The sequence below is a fragment of the Peromyscus californicus genome, unplaced genomic scaffold, assembly GCF_007827085.1.
Source record: "Peromyscus californicus insignis strain IS unplaced genomic scaffold, ASM782708v3 Scaffold_3__1_contigs__length_106647218, whole genome shotgun sequence".
In the NCBI taxonomy this organism is placed as follows: Eukaryota; Metazoa; Chordata; class Mammalia; order Rodentia; family Cricetidae; genus Peromyscus; species Peromyscus californicus.
In genome coordinates, this window is record NW_026294551.1 from 52233472 (window position 1) to 52249997 (window position 16526).

General features: G+C 49.8%; 3 protein-coding genes across 6 annotated transcripts; 1 reads left to right on the forward strand and 2 right to left on the reverse strand.

Annotated features, from left to right (window-relative positions):
• Positions 1-611: 611 nt before the first annotated feature.
• Vmo1 (vitelline membrane outer layer 1 homolog) lies at positions 612-7265 on the forward strand. Of its 4 annotated transcripts, XM_052758112.1 has the most exons (4): positions 612-903; positions 1160-1388; positions 6467-6582; positions 6891-7265. In XM_052758112.1, the coding sequence occupies exons 1-4, from the start codon at positions 839-841 to the stop codon at positions 7186-7188; spliced, it is 708 nt and encodes a 235-aa protein (XP_052614072.1). In that variant the 5' UTR covers positions 612-838; the 3' UTR covers positions 7189-7265. The 4 variants fall into 4 exon arrangements, 2 of the variants coding, with proteins under 2 accessions (XP_052614072.1, XP_052614073.1); XM_052758113.1 differs by lacking the exons at positions 612-903; positions 1160-1388 and adding an exon at positions 4543-6363; XR_008222449.1 differs by lacking the exons at positions 612-903; positions 1160-1388; positions 6891-7265 and adding an exon at positions 1766-2160 and having other exon boundaries at positions 6467-6575.
• Positions 1346-4363, reverse strand: Gltpd2 (glycolipid transfer protein domain containing 2). Its single transcript, XM_052758111.1, has 3 exons — positions 2386-4363; positions 1970-2136; positions 1346-1883 (listed from the first exon to the last, which is right to left on the reverse strand). The coding sequence occupies exons 1-3, from the start codon at positions 2665-2667 to the stop codon at positions 1346-1348; spliced, it is 987 nt and encodes a 328-aa protein (XP_052614071.1). The 5' UTR covers positions 2668-4363.
• Positions 7266-9704: 2439 nt separating the features above from the next.
• Tm4sf5 (transmembrane 4 L six family member 5) lies at positions 9705-16526 on the reverse strand. Its single transcript, XM_052759706.1, has 5 exons — positions 16205-16526; positions 10837-10917; positions 10385-10521; positions 9989-10169; positions 9705-9904 (listed from the first exon to the last, which is right to left on the reverse strand). The coding sequence occupies exons 1-5, from the start codon at positions 16376-16378 to the stop codon at positions 9890-9892; spliced, it is 588 nt and encodes a 195-aa protein (XP_052615666.1). The 5' UTR covers positions 16379-16526; the 3' UTR covers positions 9705-9889.

The following is a 16526-nucleotide window of genomic DNA, read 5'->3' on the forward strand; positions in this document are numbered from 1 at the left end:
TTGTTTTTCTCGAGACAAGGTCTCACCATGTAGCTCTGGCTGTCCTGAAACTCGCTCTGTAGACCAGACTGGCCTCGAACTCGCAGAGATCTGCCTGCCTCTGCCTCTATAGTGCTGGGACTAAAGTCGTGTGCCACCACTGTCCAGAACCCACCCTGCTAATGTGGGTGATGAGGATCCAAACTCTGGTTCTCACTTCAAGACAGGGTGACAATTAAGTTAGTTCATTAATCCAAGCGATACGTAGGTTGATTTAGACAAAGAAACGTGGGGGAAATGTGGGGAATGGTCAGATTTTCACAGATTCAATGTTGGTGTAGTGAAGGTCAGTTTAACAAGATTTTGGGTCTGAAGACCTGGAAAAATAGAATTCCTTACTGAGCTAACAAGACGACAAAGGGAATATTTTAGGAGAAGAAGGCATTAGAAACTCAGTCTGAACCTGTTAGGTGTGCTATGCCTAGTTGACATCCCAATGGAAATGCTGAATAGCCAGTCGGATATATAGAATTCAGAAGAAAGCAGATTTGAGGTACAATTTTGGAGTTAGTATATGAAATGGTCAACTCTTTCTTTTTTTTCTTTTTTTTTTTTTTTTTGGTTTTTCGAGACAGGGTTTCTCTGTGCAGCTTTTGAGCCTTTCCTGGAACTCGCTTTGAAGACCAGGCTGGCCTCGAACTCACAGAGATCCACCTGCCTCTGCCTCCCAAGTGCTAGGATTAAAGGCATGCGCCACCACCGCCCGGCCGGTTAACTCTTTCATGTTCACGAGTATGGGAGAGACCAAGGAGACCTTTGATAGACACTTCGTGGAGCCAGTGCCTGTTTGGTGTGAGGCATGATGCAAAGCTTCAGGTTGGAGACAGAGAACCCAAAAGGAGATGTCCTTCTGGTGGAACTCAGGTGGGACGTGTTGCGTTTGCTGTGTGGAGCTCGGAGGACAGGTCTGGACTGGAGGCTTGGTGTAGGGCTGTTAACTGAAGGTTGGGAGTGACTGAAACAGACTCTGGGGAATATGAGCGGATCAGACGCAGAGAACAGGGATAACACATCTTCCCACATTCCCCGCCGCCCCCTTAAGCTAGCTCTAAGTCATCACACACAACGCCCTATGTCGACAGCTACTAAAGAATTCTTTATTTTTCATTGCTTCTTCCAGCTTCGGGAGGCTGAAGATGAGAGGATCATACACCACGCACTCGGCCCTGCTGGGGGCGGGCCTTAACTGTGGTGACGTCACGGAGGAGGACGGCTACCCAGGGCGCCCGGTCCTCGGTGAAACCCCGGTGCGTCGATCCTTCCCTACAGCCGTGCCTTCCTGGTCAGTCCCCGGACACCGCGGTCATCAAGCCAGCTGGAGCAGGCCGTGGCCGGCTAGCAGGCCCTGGGTACGGTTGTAGACGTCCTCCAGGACTCGGGCGGCCCGGGCCAAGGCAACCCGCGCGTCTGCCTCTCTGGCTCCGGGACACGCCAGCTGGAGCAAGCGGCCGCGACTCGGGAGGGCGAGGAGGGCCAGGCGGGCGGCCTGACGGATGAGCCAGGGGTGGTGCGCGGCCAGGGCGGTGCTGTAAGCGTCCCCGCACTGCACGCCCGCGTCCGGACCTCCGAGCGTCCCTGTCGCCACCCGGTGGAGGCAGAGCTGGGACCAGCGCAGCGCGCGGTGCAGCAAAAGCAGCGTTCGAGAGCCCGAGGACCCGGCTGGGACCCGGGGCGCGGTCCCCGGCCGCTCCAGCAGTCCTGCTTGCCGCTCCCACGTCGCCATAGTCGCCAGCGACGTGTAGTGCGAAGCCTCGGGGCCATGCACGCGAGCCTCGAGGGCGGTCACTTTGATGACGGCCTCACTGGTGGCGAAGGCGAAGACAGAGCCAAGGGGGGTTAGGAACCTGTTTGGTGGTGGAAAGGAGGTGATGACCGGAGAAAGAGCAGGGAATCATTTGGAAGACGGGCTTTGGGGAGGGAGATCACCCACCTGAGTAGTTCCCTCCATCCTGCCAGGTACTGAGACAATTCCACATCCCCTTCCGGGCTCATACAGGCCAGGAAGGGGCTCATCATGCGACCCAGCACCCCTTGAGGCCCCAGGCAGGGAGGCTCCTCCTTCTCCGGGACCACCAGAGGTCTCAACTCTGGACCGATCTGGCAGGTAGACATAAGAGATAGGTAAGACGTTCCTAACCTGCTAGGCCTACTTAACTATTGGGCTCTGAAAAAATTGCCCCTCGGGTTTAGCCAGGGTTCCTCCTGGTTATTCTTGGCATGTGAAGGGAGAGGGGAACAGAGAGGGAGGCGCCTCCTTTCATTAGCTTCTCAGTCTGGGTCCCTCCCCGCGCCCCTCCCCGTTTCCCTGTTCAGAGCTCTCAGGCTCTGGCCTTAACTCAAGCGTACCTGGGAAGGTAGCGGTCCCTCTGGGTTGCAGGACTGCATCCCGGGCCTGCAGCCTGTCAGGACACCCGAGGTGAACCGAAGCAAGGCCGTGAGGACTGGAGAAGGAGAAGGGGGCTTGAGTTCCCACAGGCGGGCCTGCTGGGTTCTCGGAGCCGGTAGCACAAGAGGCCGGTCGGGGAAGAGCCGCACACTGGCGTAAAGAAGTAACAGCGTGAAGAAAGCGAACGGAATCGCGTGGCAGAACCAGCGTCCCAGGGCTGGGGGTGTCAGCGAGACCCCCATGACCGTCGCTGGCACACCTCACCTAGCTGGGTGGTGGCTTTTCGCTTCCCGTGGCGTCCAGAGGTGTAGATGGTTAATAATTAACCAATTAAGGCCCCCTCCCCTGTGTCCTTTGCCCCAGAGGTCAGACCCTGGGGTGAGGGACCTAATGAAGATCTGGGGGATTTGGCATGTGACATGTCTCTGTATTGCCTTTACATGTGGGGCTAGCCTGAAACAAGAGGCAGCCTCTTATGGGTCCTGCTTTAACCCTGGGCATGAATCCACTGTAAACTGAGGGTAATGGGTCTTTGTAACTCTCATGTGAGGATCAAGTGGAAGCATTGGAAGTGGAAAAGCTGATCACCGTTGCCCAACAGATCTTACTTGCTGGGGTGAGATGGTAGGGCTGTAGATGCTCCCTTTACAGTCTCAAGACTTAATTTTTTAAGCTCCCCGTTAGTTTTTCCTTTATTAAATCAACCTTTACTCTCTACTTCACCGTGGCAAGCCCTATACTAGATTCCCCAGAATACAAAAGTGTTTTCACAGCTGGGCATGGTGGCCCAGGCCTTCATATAACCTTAGGTATTTGGGAGGCCGAAGTAAGAGTATCAAAAGTTCAAGGCCAGCCTGTGTAACTTATCTAGACTCTGCCTTAAATTTTTCTTAAAGTATAAAAAGGCATTCCTACTCCAATAACACTGTTTAGAGATGCTCAGAATGGCCCAGCATTTGATATACCATTATAGGTCTCCCTAAAATAAGGACTCTAACAAAAATGTCTGTTTGGAACCCCTGGTAACAGAATTGTTAATTTTTATTCCAAGGAGTGTGAGAAAGCAGCAAAATGCACATGTGGTGTGTGTCCAGGCAGATTTTGAAGAGTTTGTGCCATGAGACCTAACGTCCTCATGACGTTGCCTAAAACAACATCAATAAAAATGTTAGCAGGGTATTCAGTGATTCCACCGTGATAAATGTGTTCATGAAGGTTCTAGTGTTTTCCTAATTGAGGAGCAGAAAACCACTGTGAGAGTGTTGAAAGCACAAATACAGAGTCAGAAAGCTAAAAAAAATTAAGCCCTTTTTCCCCCCTTCAAGACAGGGTTTCTCTGTGTAGCTTTGGCTATCCTGGAACTCACGATATAGATCAAGCTGTCCTCGAACTCACAGAGATCTGCCTGCCTCTGCTTCCTGAGTACTGGGATTAAAGGCATGCATCACCATGCCCCACATCTCAGATTGGGTTTGAACTTTCTATCCTCTGACCTTAGCTTTCACACACTGCGATTATACACAGGCTTAATCCACTAGGCCTGGCCAGGCACCTTACTTTTCTCGGTCATCTTAGGCATTTAGAATATTGCTTGCACCGAATGCATTATAAATAAACAAATATTCATTAAAGAAACAAGAATGTATATGAGGCCAGTAAATCAGCCCTGGTGCCCCCTGACAAATTTAGCCAGGTTTTGTCTTCTTGTTTTGTGAATTAGGGGTCCATCTGCTAGTCATAGAAGGGAAGGCATTCTGGGAAAGGATGCAAAAATATCACCGAGCCGGGTAAAGGGGATAATATAATTCCAGAACCTAGGAGGCTGAGGCAGAAGGATCAAGAGTTCCAGGCCAGCCTGGGGTATACAATGAGCTCCAGGCCAGTCTTGGCTACATAGTAAACCCTGTCTTAAAGAATACATGAAGCGCGCCTTTAATCCCAGCACTTGGGAGGCAGAGCCAGGCAGATCTCTGTGAGTTCGAGGCCAGCCTGGGCTACCAAGTGAGTTCCAGGAAAGGCGCAAAGCTACACAGAGAAACCCTGTCTCGAAAAACCAAAAAAAAAAAAAAAAAATACAAAAAGCGGGCTGGAGAGATGGCTCAGAGGTTAAGAGCACTGGCTGCTCTTCCAGAGGTCCTGAGTTCAATTCCCAGCAGCCACCGTGGCTTACAACCATCTGTAATGAGATCTGGTGCCCTCTTCTGGCTTGCAGGCATACATGCAGGCAGAACATTGTATAAATAATAAATAAAAATCTTTAAAAAAAAAAAAAGAATACAAGAAGCAGAGGAAGAACAGCCGCATCTATTCTTAGTTATCTCAGTCCCTGTCCATAAAGTCTTAGAATTATTCCTGTCTCACGGAGTGTGGTGCCCCCTGCTGGTAATCCCAGCACTTGGGAAGCTGAGGCAGAGGGATCCGTGGAGAATTCAAGGTCCGTCTGAGCTACTATGCTGGATGTTTTATGTCAACTTGACACAAGCTAAAGTCATCCGAGAAGAGGAACCTCAATTAAGAAAATGTCTTCATAAGACCAGACTGCAGGCCAGCCTGTAGGACATATTCTTAATTAGTGATTGATGGGGGAGGGCTCAGCCCATTGTGGATGGTGCCATCCCTGGGCTGATGATCCTGGGGTCTATAAAAAAGACTGAGCCAGTGGCGGCGGCGGTGGTGGCACATGCCTTTAATCCTAGCACTCCGGAGGCAGAGGCAGGCGGATCTCTGTGAGTTCGAGGCCAACCTAGTCTACAGAGTGAGATCCAGGACAGGCACCAAAGCTACACAGAGAAACCCTGTCTCGGAAAAAAAACCAAAACAACAACAACAACAACAAAAAACAAGCAAAAAACAAAACAAACAAAAACAAAAAAAAAAAACGCAGACCGAGCATGTCACGGGGAACAAGCCAGTCAGTAGCACCCCTCCATGGCCTCTCATCTGCTCCTGCCTCCAGGTTCCTGACACACTTGACTTCCTGTCCTGACTTCCTTCAGGGGAAGTGTAAGCCAACTAAATAAACCCTTCCTCCCAAACTTGCTTTTTGGTCATGGTGTCTCTTCACAGCAATAGAAGCCCTGACTAAGACAGCGACCCACTCTGGGTACGTCTGGTGAACAAGGCTCTCAAAGGATCAGGGCCACGGACTTAAGAAGAGCTTTTCCAGCCCCTACACCTCACAGGCTCTTGATCTACTAACTCTATGCTTTCCCACACCCTGTAAAGTTGCCCCTCGTCCTCGAACTGCCCCTGCCTAATCCTGTCCCTGGCAGACTTCCACTGGATCGCTACAGTCTCCAGCCTTGGCTCCCATTTCCAGTGCTGGGATTTTCCTCAGTTTACTGGGGGCAAGTCACCTGTCATTTCTGAGACCCAGCTCTCTCATTTACAAACCAGGAAATACAATTTCTGTCTTCTACAATCATTGTGAGGATTACATGAAATATGACTGCAAAGTGCCAATCACAGCTAGTGGTCTATAGTAAATATTCAGTAGGTGCTAATTCCAACTCAATGGCTTTCACTGCACCTCCTCCCCAAGCTCTTGGAGGCCTCTGTCTCCTGGAGCTGGGAATCAAATCTTCAGGGTTCCTGGAGCAGATTAGTTTTGAATGTCACTTAATCCTGGTCGTTCTTCCGTAACCTGAGCCATGAAAGGACAGGGCTGGTATAGACCGGCAACCTGAATTCTGATAGGGGCAGGGTTGATATAAACCCATGTAAGTGACCAGATTCATAGGTAATGCAGGATGGAGTTGCAGGCTGGAGCCAAGCTGCTGCTGCTGCTGCTGTGGGTGATATACTGTGGAGATGCGCAGAGAGTGAAAGAAGCACGATATGCATCGATTGTTGACGTGACCAACGGTGGGACCTGGGGTGACTGGGCCTGGCCTGAGATGTGTCCTGATGGATACTTCGCCAGTGGGTTCTCCATCAAGGTGAAGGCTCAGATCTGGGTCTAAAAGGACACAGATATGCCAGATTGCAGAGCTGAGAATGGCATCCCCCTCACTGGACCTCACTTCTCTCCTCCTTACCTAGGTGGAGCCCCCTCAGGGCATTCCTGGGGATGACACAGCTCTGAACGGGATCCGGCTGCACTGTACTCGAGGGAATGCCAAGCAAAACACCCATGTTGTGGAGTCTCAATCTGGAAGGTGGGAATTCGGGACCCCCTCCCCCCCCAAAAAAAGAGGTAGGATAGCATTTATCTAGCGTGTGTAAAGCTCTAGGTTCAATCCCCACTGGCCCAATGGAAGGGCACTCTGCTAGTGCAAAGGGACGCCCCGTGCCCTCTGTTACATTCCCGAGGTAAACTCTGTTACAGTTACGGAGGAGTGGGATGGAAGTCCACCCCTCTGTACTCAGGGAAACACAGGGGATTAGATCCAATCAGTCTGGTTTGGAAGTCCCCGGGTGGGTAGGAGGTGCTCACAGAACCAGTACAGCTTCCCTTCTCTTGTAGCTGGGGCTCATGGAGCGAGCCTCTGTGGTGTCCTGGCACCCACTTCCTAGTGGCTTTCTCCCTTCGGGTGGAACCGTTTTCATTTCCCGGGGACAACACTTCGGTGAACAACGTGCGCTTCCGTTGCTCGGACGGTGTGGAGCTGGAGGGGCCTGGGCTGAGCTGGGGAGATTATGGAGACTGGAGCAACTCGTGTGCCAAAGGTGTCTGTGGCTTGCAGACCAAAATCCAGAAGCCTAGAGGCCCCCGTGATGACACTGGTCTTAATGACGTCAGGATATTCTGCTGTAACTCCTGATGCTGTTGCTGCGGCCCACTCTCCCACTGGACCCTGCCAGTGCTGTGCTTCTTACTATTAAAGCTTCTTGGTCTTGGTCTTGGTTTTTGCTGTTGCTCGATTTAGAAATGAGAGAAGCTGCCTCCTGACTTTTTATGTATCTAAGTATGTATGTATGTATGTATGTATGTATGTATGTATGTATGTATGTATGATGTACACAGTCTGCATATACACCTGCAGGCCAGAAGAGGGCACCAGATCTCATTACTGATGGTTATGAGCCACCATATTGTTCCTGGGAATTGAACTCAGGACTGACCTCTGGAAGAACAGCCAGTGCTCTTAATCTCTTAGCCATCATCTCTCCAGCCCCCCTTGCGTCCTTCTTGACCCTGCATAGATCAAGGTCAGTGTTCAGGTTTGGCTTCAGGAGTTGTAGGTCACATAGTTCAGAACAAAGAACTTAAATACATAATTTTTTGGACTTTTGGCTTTCTGAGGACTGCAGATACTATGCTCCTTTAAGAGCATGAGCTGTCTCCCTTCTGAACTGATGTATCAATGACTTCAGATTAAGGCGTGGAATGGAAGTCCCCACCTCTGTACTCAGGGAAACTCCGTGATTGGATCCAATTTATCCCTTATTGGTAGCATCTGGTGTGGAAGTCCCCAGGTTTGAGTTGGCCAGGTGGGGTCTGCATCTGGTGTGGAAGTCCCCAGGTTTGAGTTGGCCAGGTGGGGTCTGCATCTGGTGTGGAAGTCCCCAAGTGGGTAGGAGGTGCCCACAGAGCCAGTGCAACTAATTAGATGACAATACAATGACTTTACATTTTAATTCTCTAGAGCTTCGAGACTAAAGAATCTTTTCCCATAGTTTCTTCTGCTCCCTCTCCATCTCCCCTCCCCTTGCAAATTCCAAAAAGTGGCTTTTCTTTTCTTTCTTTCTTTCTTTTTTTTTTTGAGACAGGGTTTCTCTGTTTCTCTGTGTAGTGTTGATGCCTGTCCTGGACCTCGCTCTGTAGACCAGGTTGGACTTGAACTCACAGAGATCCACCTGGCTCTGCCTCCTGAGCGCTGAGTTTAAAGGCATGTGCCACTGCCGCCCAGCCCAAATATGGCTTTTTTAAACAGAGATTGCCATTGAAGACTTAGTCTTTCCACGTAGTTTTCTCTGTCTGGAATCTCCCAGGTATCCATATTCAGAATGAGACTTCCCTTATCATGACAAGTATTTCTACCCACCAGCCAATGCTTATCTCATTATCAACATGTTTTTAAAAATGTTTATTGAATAAAAAAATTAATAATAAAAAAAGGAAGGACATGGCTGCTCCTGGGTATGGTGGAGGAGAAGGTTTATTGTAGATAAAAGGGAGTGCATAGGCAGAGACAGAGACATCTGGGAGAGTCCAGAGGGCACATGACCCAGAGTTGGGCCACGGGAAGAGAGTGGGGAGGGGAGGAGAGAGGGGAGAGCCAGACCAAAAGGCCAGGAGGGTAAAAGGAAGACCAAAAAAAAGGGGGGGGGTAACCAAAATGGCTGGATTATATAGGGAAGGGCAGCTGGGAAAAGGGCAGCCTAGCCCCTGGGCTGGAGAGGCTTAGGGTAGGGGGTGGGGTATGCTAGCCATACCCTGTATGTAGAAACTGAGGGATGCCAGGAGAACCTGGCAGCCAGGTCCACTTTGATATGTTAAATAGGCAACCTCAGTCATTTGTACAGGGTTTGAGATCTAACATTTACCAGCAACTGAAATAATCCTTCACTTTAAAAAGAAATTGCCAGCCTGGTGGTGGTGCACACCTTTAATCCCAGCACTAGGGAGGCAGAGGCAGCGTCATCTCTGTGAATTTGAGGCCAGTCTGGTCTACAGAGTGAGATCCAGGAGAGCCAGGAATACACAGAGAAACCTCATCTTGAAAAACCAAAAAAAAAAAAAAAAAAAGAAAAAAAAAAAAAAAAGAAAAAAGAAAGAAATTGCCAGTGGCTGGTGTAAGTGAGACAGAGAAGCAAACAGAAGTTATAGGTGTGTGTGTGTGTGTGTGTGTGTGTGTGTGTGTGTGTGTGTGTGTGTGTGTGTGTGTGGTCTGACTGTGAGCAGGGTGTGTTGTTTTCAGTACCTGGAAATATTTTGTTTCTGCAGGTGAAGTGGAAGGGTCAGGCTGGGGCTAAGCTGTTCTTTATGGCTTGGGGCTCTTTGCCCAGTACAGCCTGACTCAATTCCTCCTGACCTCCTGACCTGAGGCTATTACCCAACAGTGGGAAGGAGTGAAGTGAGGACTCAGTAGGTAAAGGTTCTTGGTGCCAAGCTGGAGGACCTGAGTTTGATCTCCAGAAGACACATGGTATGAGAACTAACTCCCACATTATTCCCTGACACACACATAAATGTAAAGTCAATTAATTAAAAATTGCTCGTTTTTCATCATTGGCCCATTAAATTCCTTGAGAGCACAGAATTTCATTTTCAGAACAATAACTACTTGTTAAGAAAATAACAAGCAGGGGGTGGGGGTACAAATAGAAACAGAAGCTGAGAAATGTCTGAAGGCCCATGCACACTCTTTCCAAAAGGGTAATCAGAACTGGGGAAGGGTGCTGGGGCGGTTTATACCACAAAGAATATCGAACAACAAAAGCAGTTTATTCCGGCTAATCAGGGAGTGGAAGGACCACTCAGACTGCCACAAATGAGGTATTATGAGTGGTCCATGGAACTCAGTGATCTTCGCCCTGCAAGAAGAAAAGAGTGAAGAGGCAGGCCAAGAACAAACCGAATCCGCCCCCGCCCCCCAACTCCACCCCGTGCGTTCCCACCTTTTTCCGGCAATCGCCACACAGTACGCCAAAGGTCGCATTCACCAGCTGTATTCCACACAGCACTATTTCCAGACTCGAGGCGACCACCAGCAGAGAGAAGAGTGTCACGTTCCAGGGTACCACGTGAGGTGGCGCCTCGCATAAATCCCACAGAGTATTGTTGCGCAAGTAAGAGCCTCTGTGGATGGACAGGGTCACTGGAGAGAAGCTGATCACACAGCAGGCCCCACCATCACCCAGGGCAAGGGTCTACTAAGATCTGCAAAGGGCCCGATGGGCCACGTGGAAGGGACTCTCTAGAAGCTCGGTCTGGTCCGTCATTTCTGGAACACGTAGGAAGGGCAGGTGGGGAGAGGCACAGGACGGGGGACACAAATACAGAGAAGGACTTACTGGGTTTCTTGGAAGTGGTAGTCCCACTTGTTGTTAATTAAGCATTTGGGTCCGTTTCGGAGCCCAGTTCCCGACACGGAGAGGCAGTAGATGGCACCAAGCATCCCAAAGGCAGAGGAGAAGACGGAGCGAAGCATCTAGAGCCGGGGTGGAAAGGTAAGGTGAGTAGGCCCGCCGCCTCCCTTGGAGGGCCACCCGTGCCAAATTCCTCCCGCGTATTGCAGTACTTCTGTTCAGCTTGCCTAAAAATTCATTTCTTTTTAAACTCCAGGTTTGAAGTTAAGCGAATCCTAAAAGTCATCTACCACAGGGGTTCACGGGGCTTCTAGGTCCCTCTGGTCAGGTCCATTTGAGACCCAAGACTGGGAGTGAGGTAGCACCCGAGACCTGCTTGTACGACGGTGCTTTGGGGGGAAGCAGTCAAAAGCCAAACGTCTTAATTTGGTTCTTACCCTGCAGCGATTCCCGCAGCAACCCGCGCCGCAGCAGCCCTTGCCCCCTGCCCGGACTGCGGCAATTCCTGGACACAGCACCTGTGGGATGAGAGTTGTTGGTGATGATAGCATTCTCCTAGATCCTCCAGGCTGTCCTTGCATGGCCCATCTCCTCAGGGAAGCTGCCCATGATGCCCTCAGCCCTTTGGACTACAAAACCTTATCTATACTTCTCTGGATCATTGTTGGACTCAACCTTAATTTATCATTATTTATATGCCTGACTTATCTCTCTCCAGATTGTAGCTTCCTGGAGGGTTGGGTCCAATATACTATACCTATCTTAGATGAAAGACCATCAAACATTTGGGCGAGGGGGTGGCAATATTATATGTTCCACACACATATAGTCGCATGATAGGGACCTACTGAAGGGGAGTCAGGACCTTCTTCCCACTCTATGAACGGATTGCTTTCTCAGGATATCCGTTTTGTCTCTTGGAAAGTAGATCTGCAGGACCTATCTCCAAAGACTGTTCTCAGAATTTAATGAGACAGCAGGATGAATTTATGTCATGATAGGCTGAGAGAACGCCCATGCTGATACGTATCTTCAACAGTACGATAGGACATGGAGCGGGAACTGTGGTCGAATGGGTTAGGATTCGCACAGAGATTCTGGTGTGGATGGCAGGGTTTCCTAAGAGTCAACTTCTAATCTTTTTTTTTCCTTCTTGTATCCTTTATTATGAAATACATACCCTCCCAGGGAACCGATCAGCTGTTCCCTACCCTAATAGTCACTTCCAGGGACCTAGAGAGCCATACCAAACCCCCTGAAGGACATGCTCATTTGAATGCCTTAGTTCACTCAGCTTTGGCGAGCCTCATGGTAACCCCACAACACCCCCCAAATTCATCTGCCTTTTGTCTTTCTTGTCTTCATCAGTGGAAAAACACCCACCAAGTCACCTGGGCTGGAAGATTTCAATCCTCCTATACCAGGGCTGACTTCAAGTCTTCTGTGCTTTGCCTTGGTGGCTTCTAAATCTTTCAGTCCTTTTTTTCTTCTTTCACACACTCAGCCCCTACTCCCCTTCCACGAGGAAGATGTTCTCTACCTCCCTAATAGATGCTCATCATTCCTCTAGCCTCTGCCTCTGCCTCCTGAGCACTGGGCTTAAAGGCACATGCCCCAGGCCTGGAGAGCATTGCCCTTTTGATTTACCGATTTTTGTTCATTTATTTGTTGAGAGAGTGTCTCACTCTGTAGCCTGGGTTGTCCTGGAATTCACTATGGAACCCATGCTGGTCTTGAACTTGCAACAGTCCTTTTTGCCTCAGCCTCTCAAGTGCTAGAATTACAGGTCTTAGCCACCACATCTGACTCTATTTGAAAAAAAAAAAAGATTCAATGGGGGCTGGAAAGATGGTTCAGTGGTTAAGAGCGCTGACTGTTCTTCCAGAGGACCTGAGTTCAATTCCCAGCACCCACATGGTAACACACAACCATCTGTAATTCCAACTTCAGAGGCTCTGATGCGCTTCTGACCCCTGTGGGTACCAGGCATGCATGTGATGCACACATGCAGGCAAATATCCGTACATATAAATTTAAAAAGTTTTACTTTTTATTTTTTGTTTTATGTATCTGTGTGAGTGCCTGCGTGTATGTATGTATGTGTATCACATGGGTGCCTGGTGTCCCTGGAGACCAGAAAGTGTGTCCCTGCCTGGAACTGGAGTTATAGGCAGTATTGAGCATCCATATGGGTGCTCTGCAAGAGCAAGCGCTTTATTTATTTATTTATTTATTTATTTATTTATTTATTTTGAGACAGCATCTCTCTATGTAGTCCTAAAGCTCAATATGCAGGCAAGGCTGGCCTTGAACTCACAGAGATCCACCTGCCTCTGCATTCCAAGTGCTGGCATTAAAGGTGTTCGTCACCATGCCCAGTAGCAGCCGAGTGCTCTTAACCACTGAGCCATCTCTCCAGCACCATCATTCCCCTTTTAAAGGAAGGGTCTCGGGTTGGGGATTTAGCTCAGTAGTAGACAGAGCGCTTGCCTAGCAAGCACAAGGCCCTGGGTTCAGTCCTCAGCTCTGAAAAAAAAAAACAAAAAAAAAAAACAAGAGTCCTGGGGTAAATAAATGTGGGGGCCAGTCCCCAACAGGGAAGGACTCAATAAAAAAAAAAAAGGAAGGGTCTCTCTCTGCTGCCTCTTCCACAGGCTGTAAGCTCTCAGTTCTCCTGCGTTCGTCTGCAGACAGCTGAGAGCCAATGCAGTCTTGCATGCTCATAATTTCAGGGTTTGGGAGGAGGGAGATCCAGGACCCATACTTGGTTACGTAGTGAGTTCAAGACACACTGGGTTTCATGTGACCTTGTCTTAAAAACCAAAAAGAAAAAAAAGGTGGGCCTAGTGATGCCTGTCTGCAGCCCTAGCATTTAGGAGGTAAAGGGGTCCAGGGGTTCAAGTCCATCCTTGGCTGCACAGTAAGCTTAAGGTGAGTCTGCTATGAAACCTTGCCTCAAAACAATAACAATAAAAAAAATGTTGGATTTGGGGCAAACATCTTTAAATCTAGCGCTCAGGAGAAAGACGCAGAGGCAGAAGGATCTCTGTGAACTTAAAGCCAGCCAGTCTACATAGTGACTTCTAGGCCAGTCAGGGTCACACATCCATCAGCTCAGAGAAACTTAAATGTTTCTGTTTTGTTTTGTTAGAGATAGAGTCTTACTCTATAAAGTAGGCTGTCCTTTAACTCACTATGTAGCCCAGGCTGGCCTCGAACCCTAAACCTATAGTGACCTACCTACCTCAGTCTCCCAAGTACTGAGATTATGGATGTAAGCCACAATGCTTAACATACACATTAATACACACACACACACACACACACACACACACACACACGGTCTCTCTCAGAGCCCAGCCAAGGGCCAGCCTGACTTACAGCTACAGAGTGAATTCCAGGCTACCCAGAGAAATCCTATCTTATAAACGGAAAAAAAAGAAAAGATTTTTTGCTAAACATGGTGGCACATGCCTTTAGTCCCACTCGGGAGGCAGAGGCAGGAGGAGCTCTGTGAGTTCCAGGTCAGCTAGGGCTACATGGGGAGACCCTCTCAAAAAATAAAAGGATTGTTGTTAAACACAGGTTACACACAGGCGTTGAGCGTGAGGGAAAAGACAAATAGACAGTAGTACATGCATTTGAGCAGCACAGGGTTCCCAAGAGATTTTTACTTTTTAAAATCCAGGTATTGGGTTCCCTTTCTTGAGCTCCTAGGCTCAAGCAATCTCCCTGCTGTAGAGACCAAGTGCAAGGGACTACAGGCAAGCGAGTGGTTGGGTTCTTGGTCTGGGTGCTGCATACATTATCATGCGTACTTTGTGAAAAATCCAGTGAGCCAGGAGTGTAGTTCAGTGGTGGAGTTTGTGCTTAGCTTGAAAAGCCCGTGGGTTCCAACCTGGTGGTCCTCATCCTAGAGTTTTGTTTGTTTGGCTTTTGAGACAGGGTTTCTCTGTGTAGCCCTGGCTGTCCTGGAACTCGCTCTGTAGACCAGGCTGGCCTCAAACTCACAGAGATCCACCTGCCTCTGCCTCCTGCGTGCTGGAATTGAATTTAAGGTGTGCTCTGCCACCGCCGCCGCCGCCGCCACCGCCACCACCACCCCCGCTCCCGGGAGGTCACCATATTGATGCCGAACTTAGTGCGGACACCGGATCGGCATAGCGCACTACAGCCCAGGACTCCTGAACTCAAGCGCACGCCTGTAGTCCCAGCTACTCGGGAGGCTGAGACAGGAGGATCGCTTGAGTTCAGGAGTCCTGGGCTGTAGTGCGCTATGCCGATCGGGTGTCCGCACTAAGTTTGGCATCAATATGGTGACCTCCCGGGGGCGGGGGACTACCAGGTTACTTAAGGAGGGGTGAACCGGCCCAGGTCGGAAACTGAGTCAGTTGTGGGCTCCCACAGTAGAGTGATGCCAGAGGGCCAGGGGAGGGAGCTGCTATCGGATAGTTATCTCCTTTTAGCTAATAAAGATGTGGCCAACAGAGGGGACCAAAGTGCAACTTCTCCCAGAGAATTTTAAGAGTCAGCTGTGCCAAAGATGGGAGACTGTGCCAGGTAGAGCTCTTGTCTTTATCCCTTGAAGATGACACGCCGCGAGGTTAACCATCCAAAAGTTCCCCCGAATGGCCAGGCATGGTAGCACACACCTGTACTTGAGAGGTTGAGGCAGGAAGATTTCAAGTTCTAGACTGGCCTGGGTTCTATATAGTGAGTTCCAGGCTAGCCTGAGGTACAATCGGGACATTGCCTCTAAATAAGTAAATAAACAAACAAAAAGTTAAAAAGAGAGAAAGAGAGAGAGAAATTCCCTAAATGAGAGGGAGTTGGAAGATGGGGGGGGGGGGCGCGGAAATCTAGGATATTTGTGTCTCTCCTCCACCCTCCCCACCCCCCCACCTCCACCCCCGCTTTTTTTTTTTTTTGGTTTTTTCAAGACAGGGTTTCTCTATGTAGTTTCGATGCCTGTCCTGGATCTCGCTCTGTAGCCCAGGCTGGCCTTGAACTCACAGACCTGCCTGGCTCTGCCTCCTGAGTGCTGGGATTAAAGGCGTGCACCACCACCACCCAGCCTCAATATTTTTTGTTTTTATTTTTTTCTGTGTAACCCTGGTTGCCCTGAAACTTGCTCAGTAGAGCAGGCTAGCTTCAAACCCAGAGGTCCACTTGCCTCTGGAGTGCTGGGACTAAAGGTGTGTGCACCACCATGCCTGGCTCTTGTCTCACTTTTAATAGATCTTAGTCTGCCAGAGGACTGGGACAGCTACTCTAAAATACTGACCTAGGTCCAGGATTCTTATCCTCGACACTGACGGGGATCCTGGAAGGTGGGCTGAGAAGGGATGCCCCGGAAGAGAGGGAAAGCAACATGGAGCTGGCTGGTGGAGTGACTGAGCCGAGCTGTCAGCCTGGGCTAAGGTTATTCAAAGTACCCACCCTCGCCAGTTATACCACTGTCCTGATAAACTCCCACACAACCAGCTTCTCCTTCTGCTTCTACCCTCCCCCGTAAGGAGGTTTTCTCAGCATGTGCTCACAGGTAGAACTTGCTCCCACCTAGTAGAAAAGCTCTTCTTCCTCCCATTCCCCTCAGACACTCAGCTCAGGACCCTAGAGCTACTCCAGGACCTTCTACAGAATGCTTAGGGTGTGTGAGCAGATGGACAGGCCCCTGGTCCCCACCAAGCCCTTGCCACACCCTCCAGAGCAAACTGCTCCTTCCCCCTCCTTTCCTCTCTGTCCTGTCACCAACCGTCCCTTAGCTGGTACCCAGGTCCCTGGCCGATGCTCCAGCATTCTCACCATCAGGCCCCCTCCAATGAAGCCACCCATGAGCCAGACTTGCAAGCTGAGGTTGCTGTCGGTCCAGGTGGTCTTCCCATCAGGTACCAGCAGGAGGGCATTGGCCACGATGCAGATCAGGGAGAGAGGGATGAGGGAGAGCCCCAGACAGCGAGCACACTTTCCTGTACACATGTCAGAGGCTTCAGGAAGGGCAGGCGGCGGCGGCCAGTGAAAGTAAGCGAGAAGTGTCAGGGTGCAGAGCAAACTGGGCTGGAGCTTGGAGCAAAGGTCTGAGAAGAGGAGGGGCAGAAACTGGTAGAATCACAATGATAAGAGAGGC

Excerpts from the sequence above, each read along its gene's own strand:
- Vmo1 (XM_052758112.1), top strand. The coding sequence starts at position 839 with ATGATGCAAAGCTTCAGGTTGGAGACAGAGAACCCAAAAGGAGATGTC. Across the intron at positions 904-1,159 it reads GTCCTTCTGGTGGAACTCAG|CTTCGGGAGGCTGAAGATGA; the intron begins GTGGGACGTGTT and ends TGCTTCTTCCAG. Across the intron at positions 1,389-6,466 it reads GGCCGGCTAGCAGGCCCTGG|GTGGAGCCCCCTCAGGGCAT; the intron begins GTACGGTTGTAG and ends CTCCTTACCTAG.
- Tm4sf5 (XM_052759706.1), bottom strand. The coding sequence starts at position 16,378 with ATGTGTACAGGAAAGTGTGCTCGCTGTCTGGGGCTCTCCCTCATCCCT. Across the intron at positions 10,522-10,836 it reads GCTGCGGGAATCGCTGCAGG|ATGCTTCGCTCCGTCTTCTC; the intron begins GTAAGAACCAAA and ends CCCCGGCTCTAG. Across the intron at positions 10,170-10,384 it reads TACCACTTCCAAGAAACCCA|AGGCTCTTACTTGCGCAACA; the intron begins GTAAGTCCTTCT and ends GTCCATCCACAG.
- Gltpd2 (XM_052758111.1), bottom strand. The coding sequence starts at position 2,667 with ATGGGGGTCTCGCTGACACCCCCAGCCCTGGGACGCTGGTTCTGCCAC. Across the intron at positions 2,137-2,385 it reads AGGGACCGCTACCTTCCCAG|ATCGGTCCAGAGTTGAGACC; the intron begins GTACGCTTGAGT and ends TCTACCTGCCAG. Across the intron at positions 1,884-1,969 it reads GGATGGAGGGAACTACTCAG|GTTCCTAACCCCCCTTGGCT; the intron begins GTGGGTGATCTC and ends ACCACCAAACAG.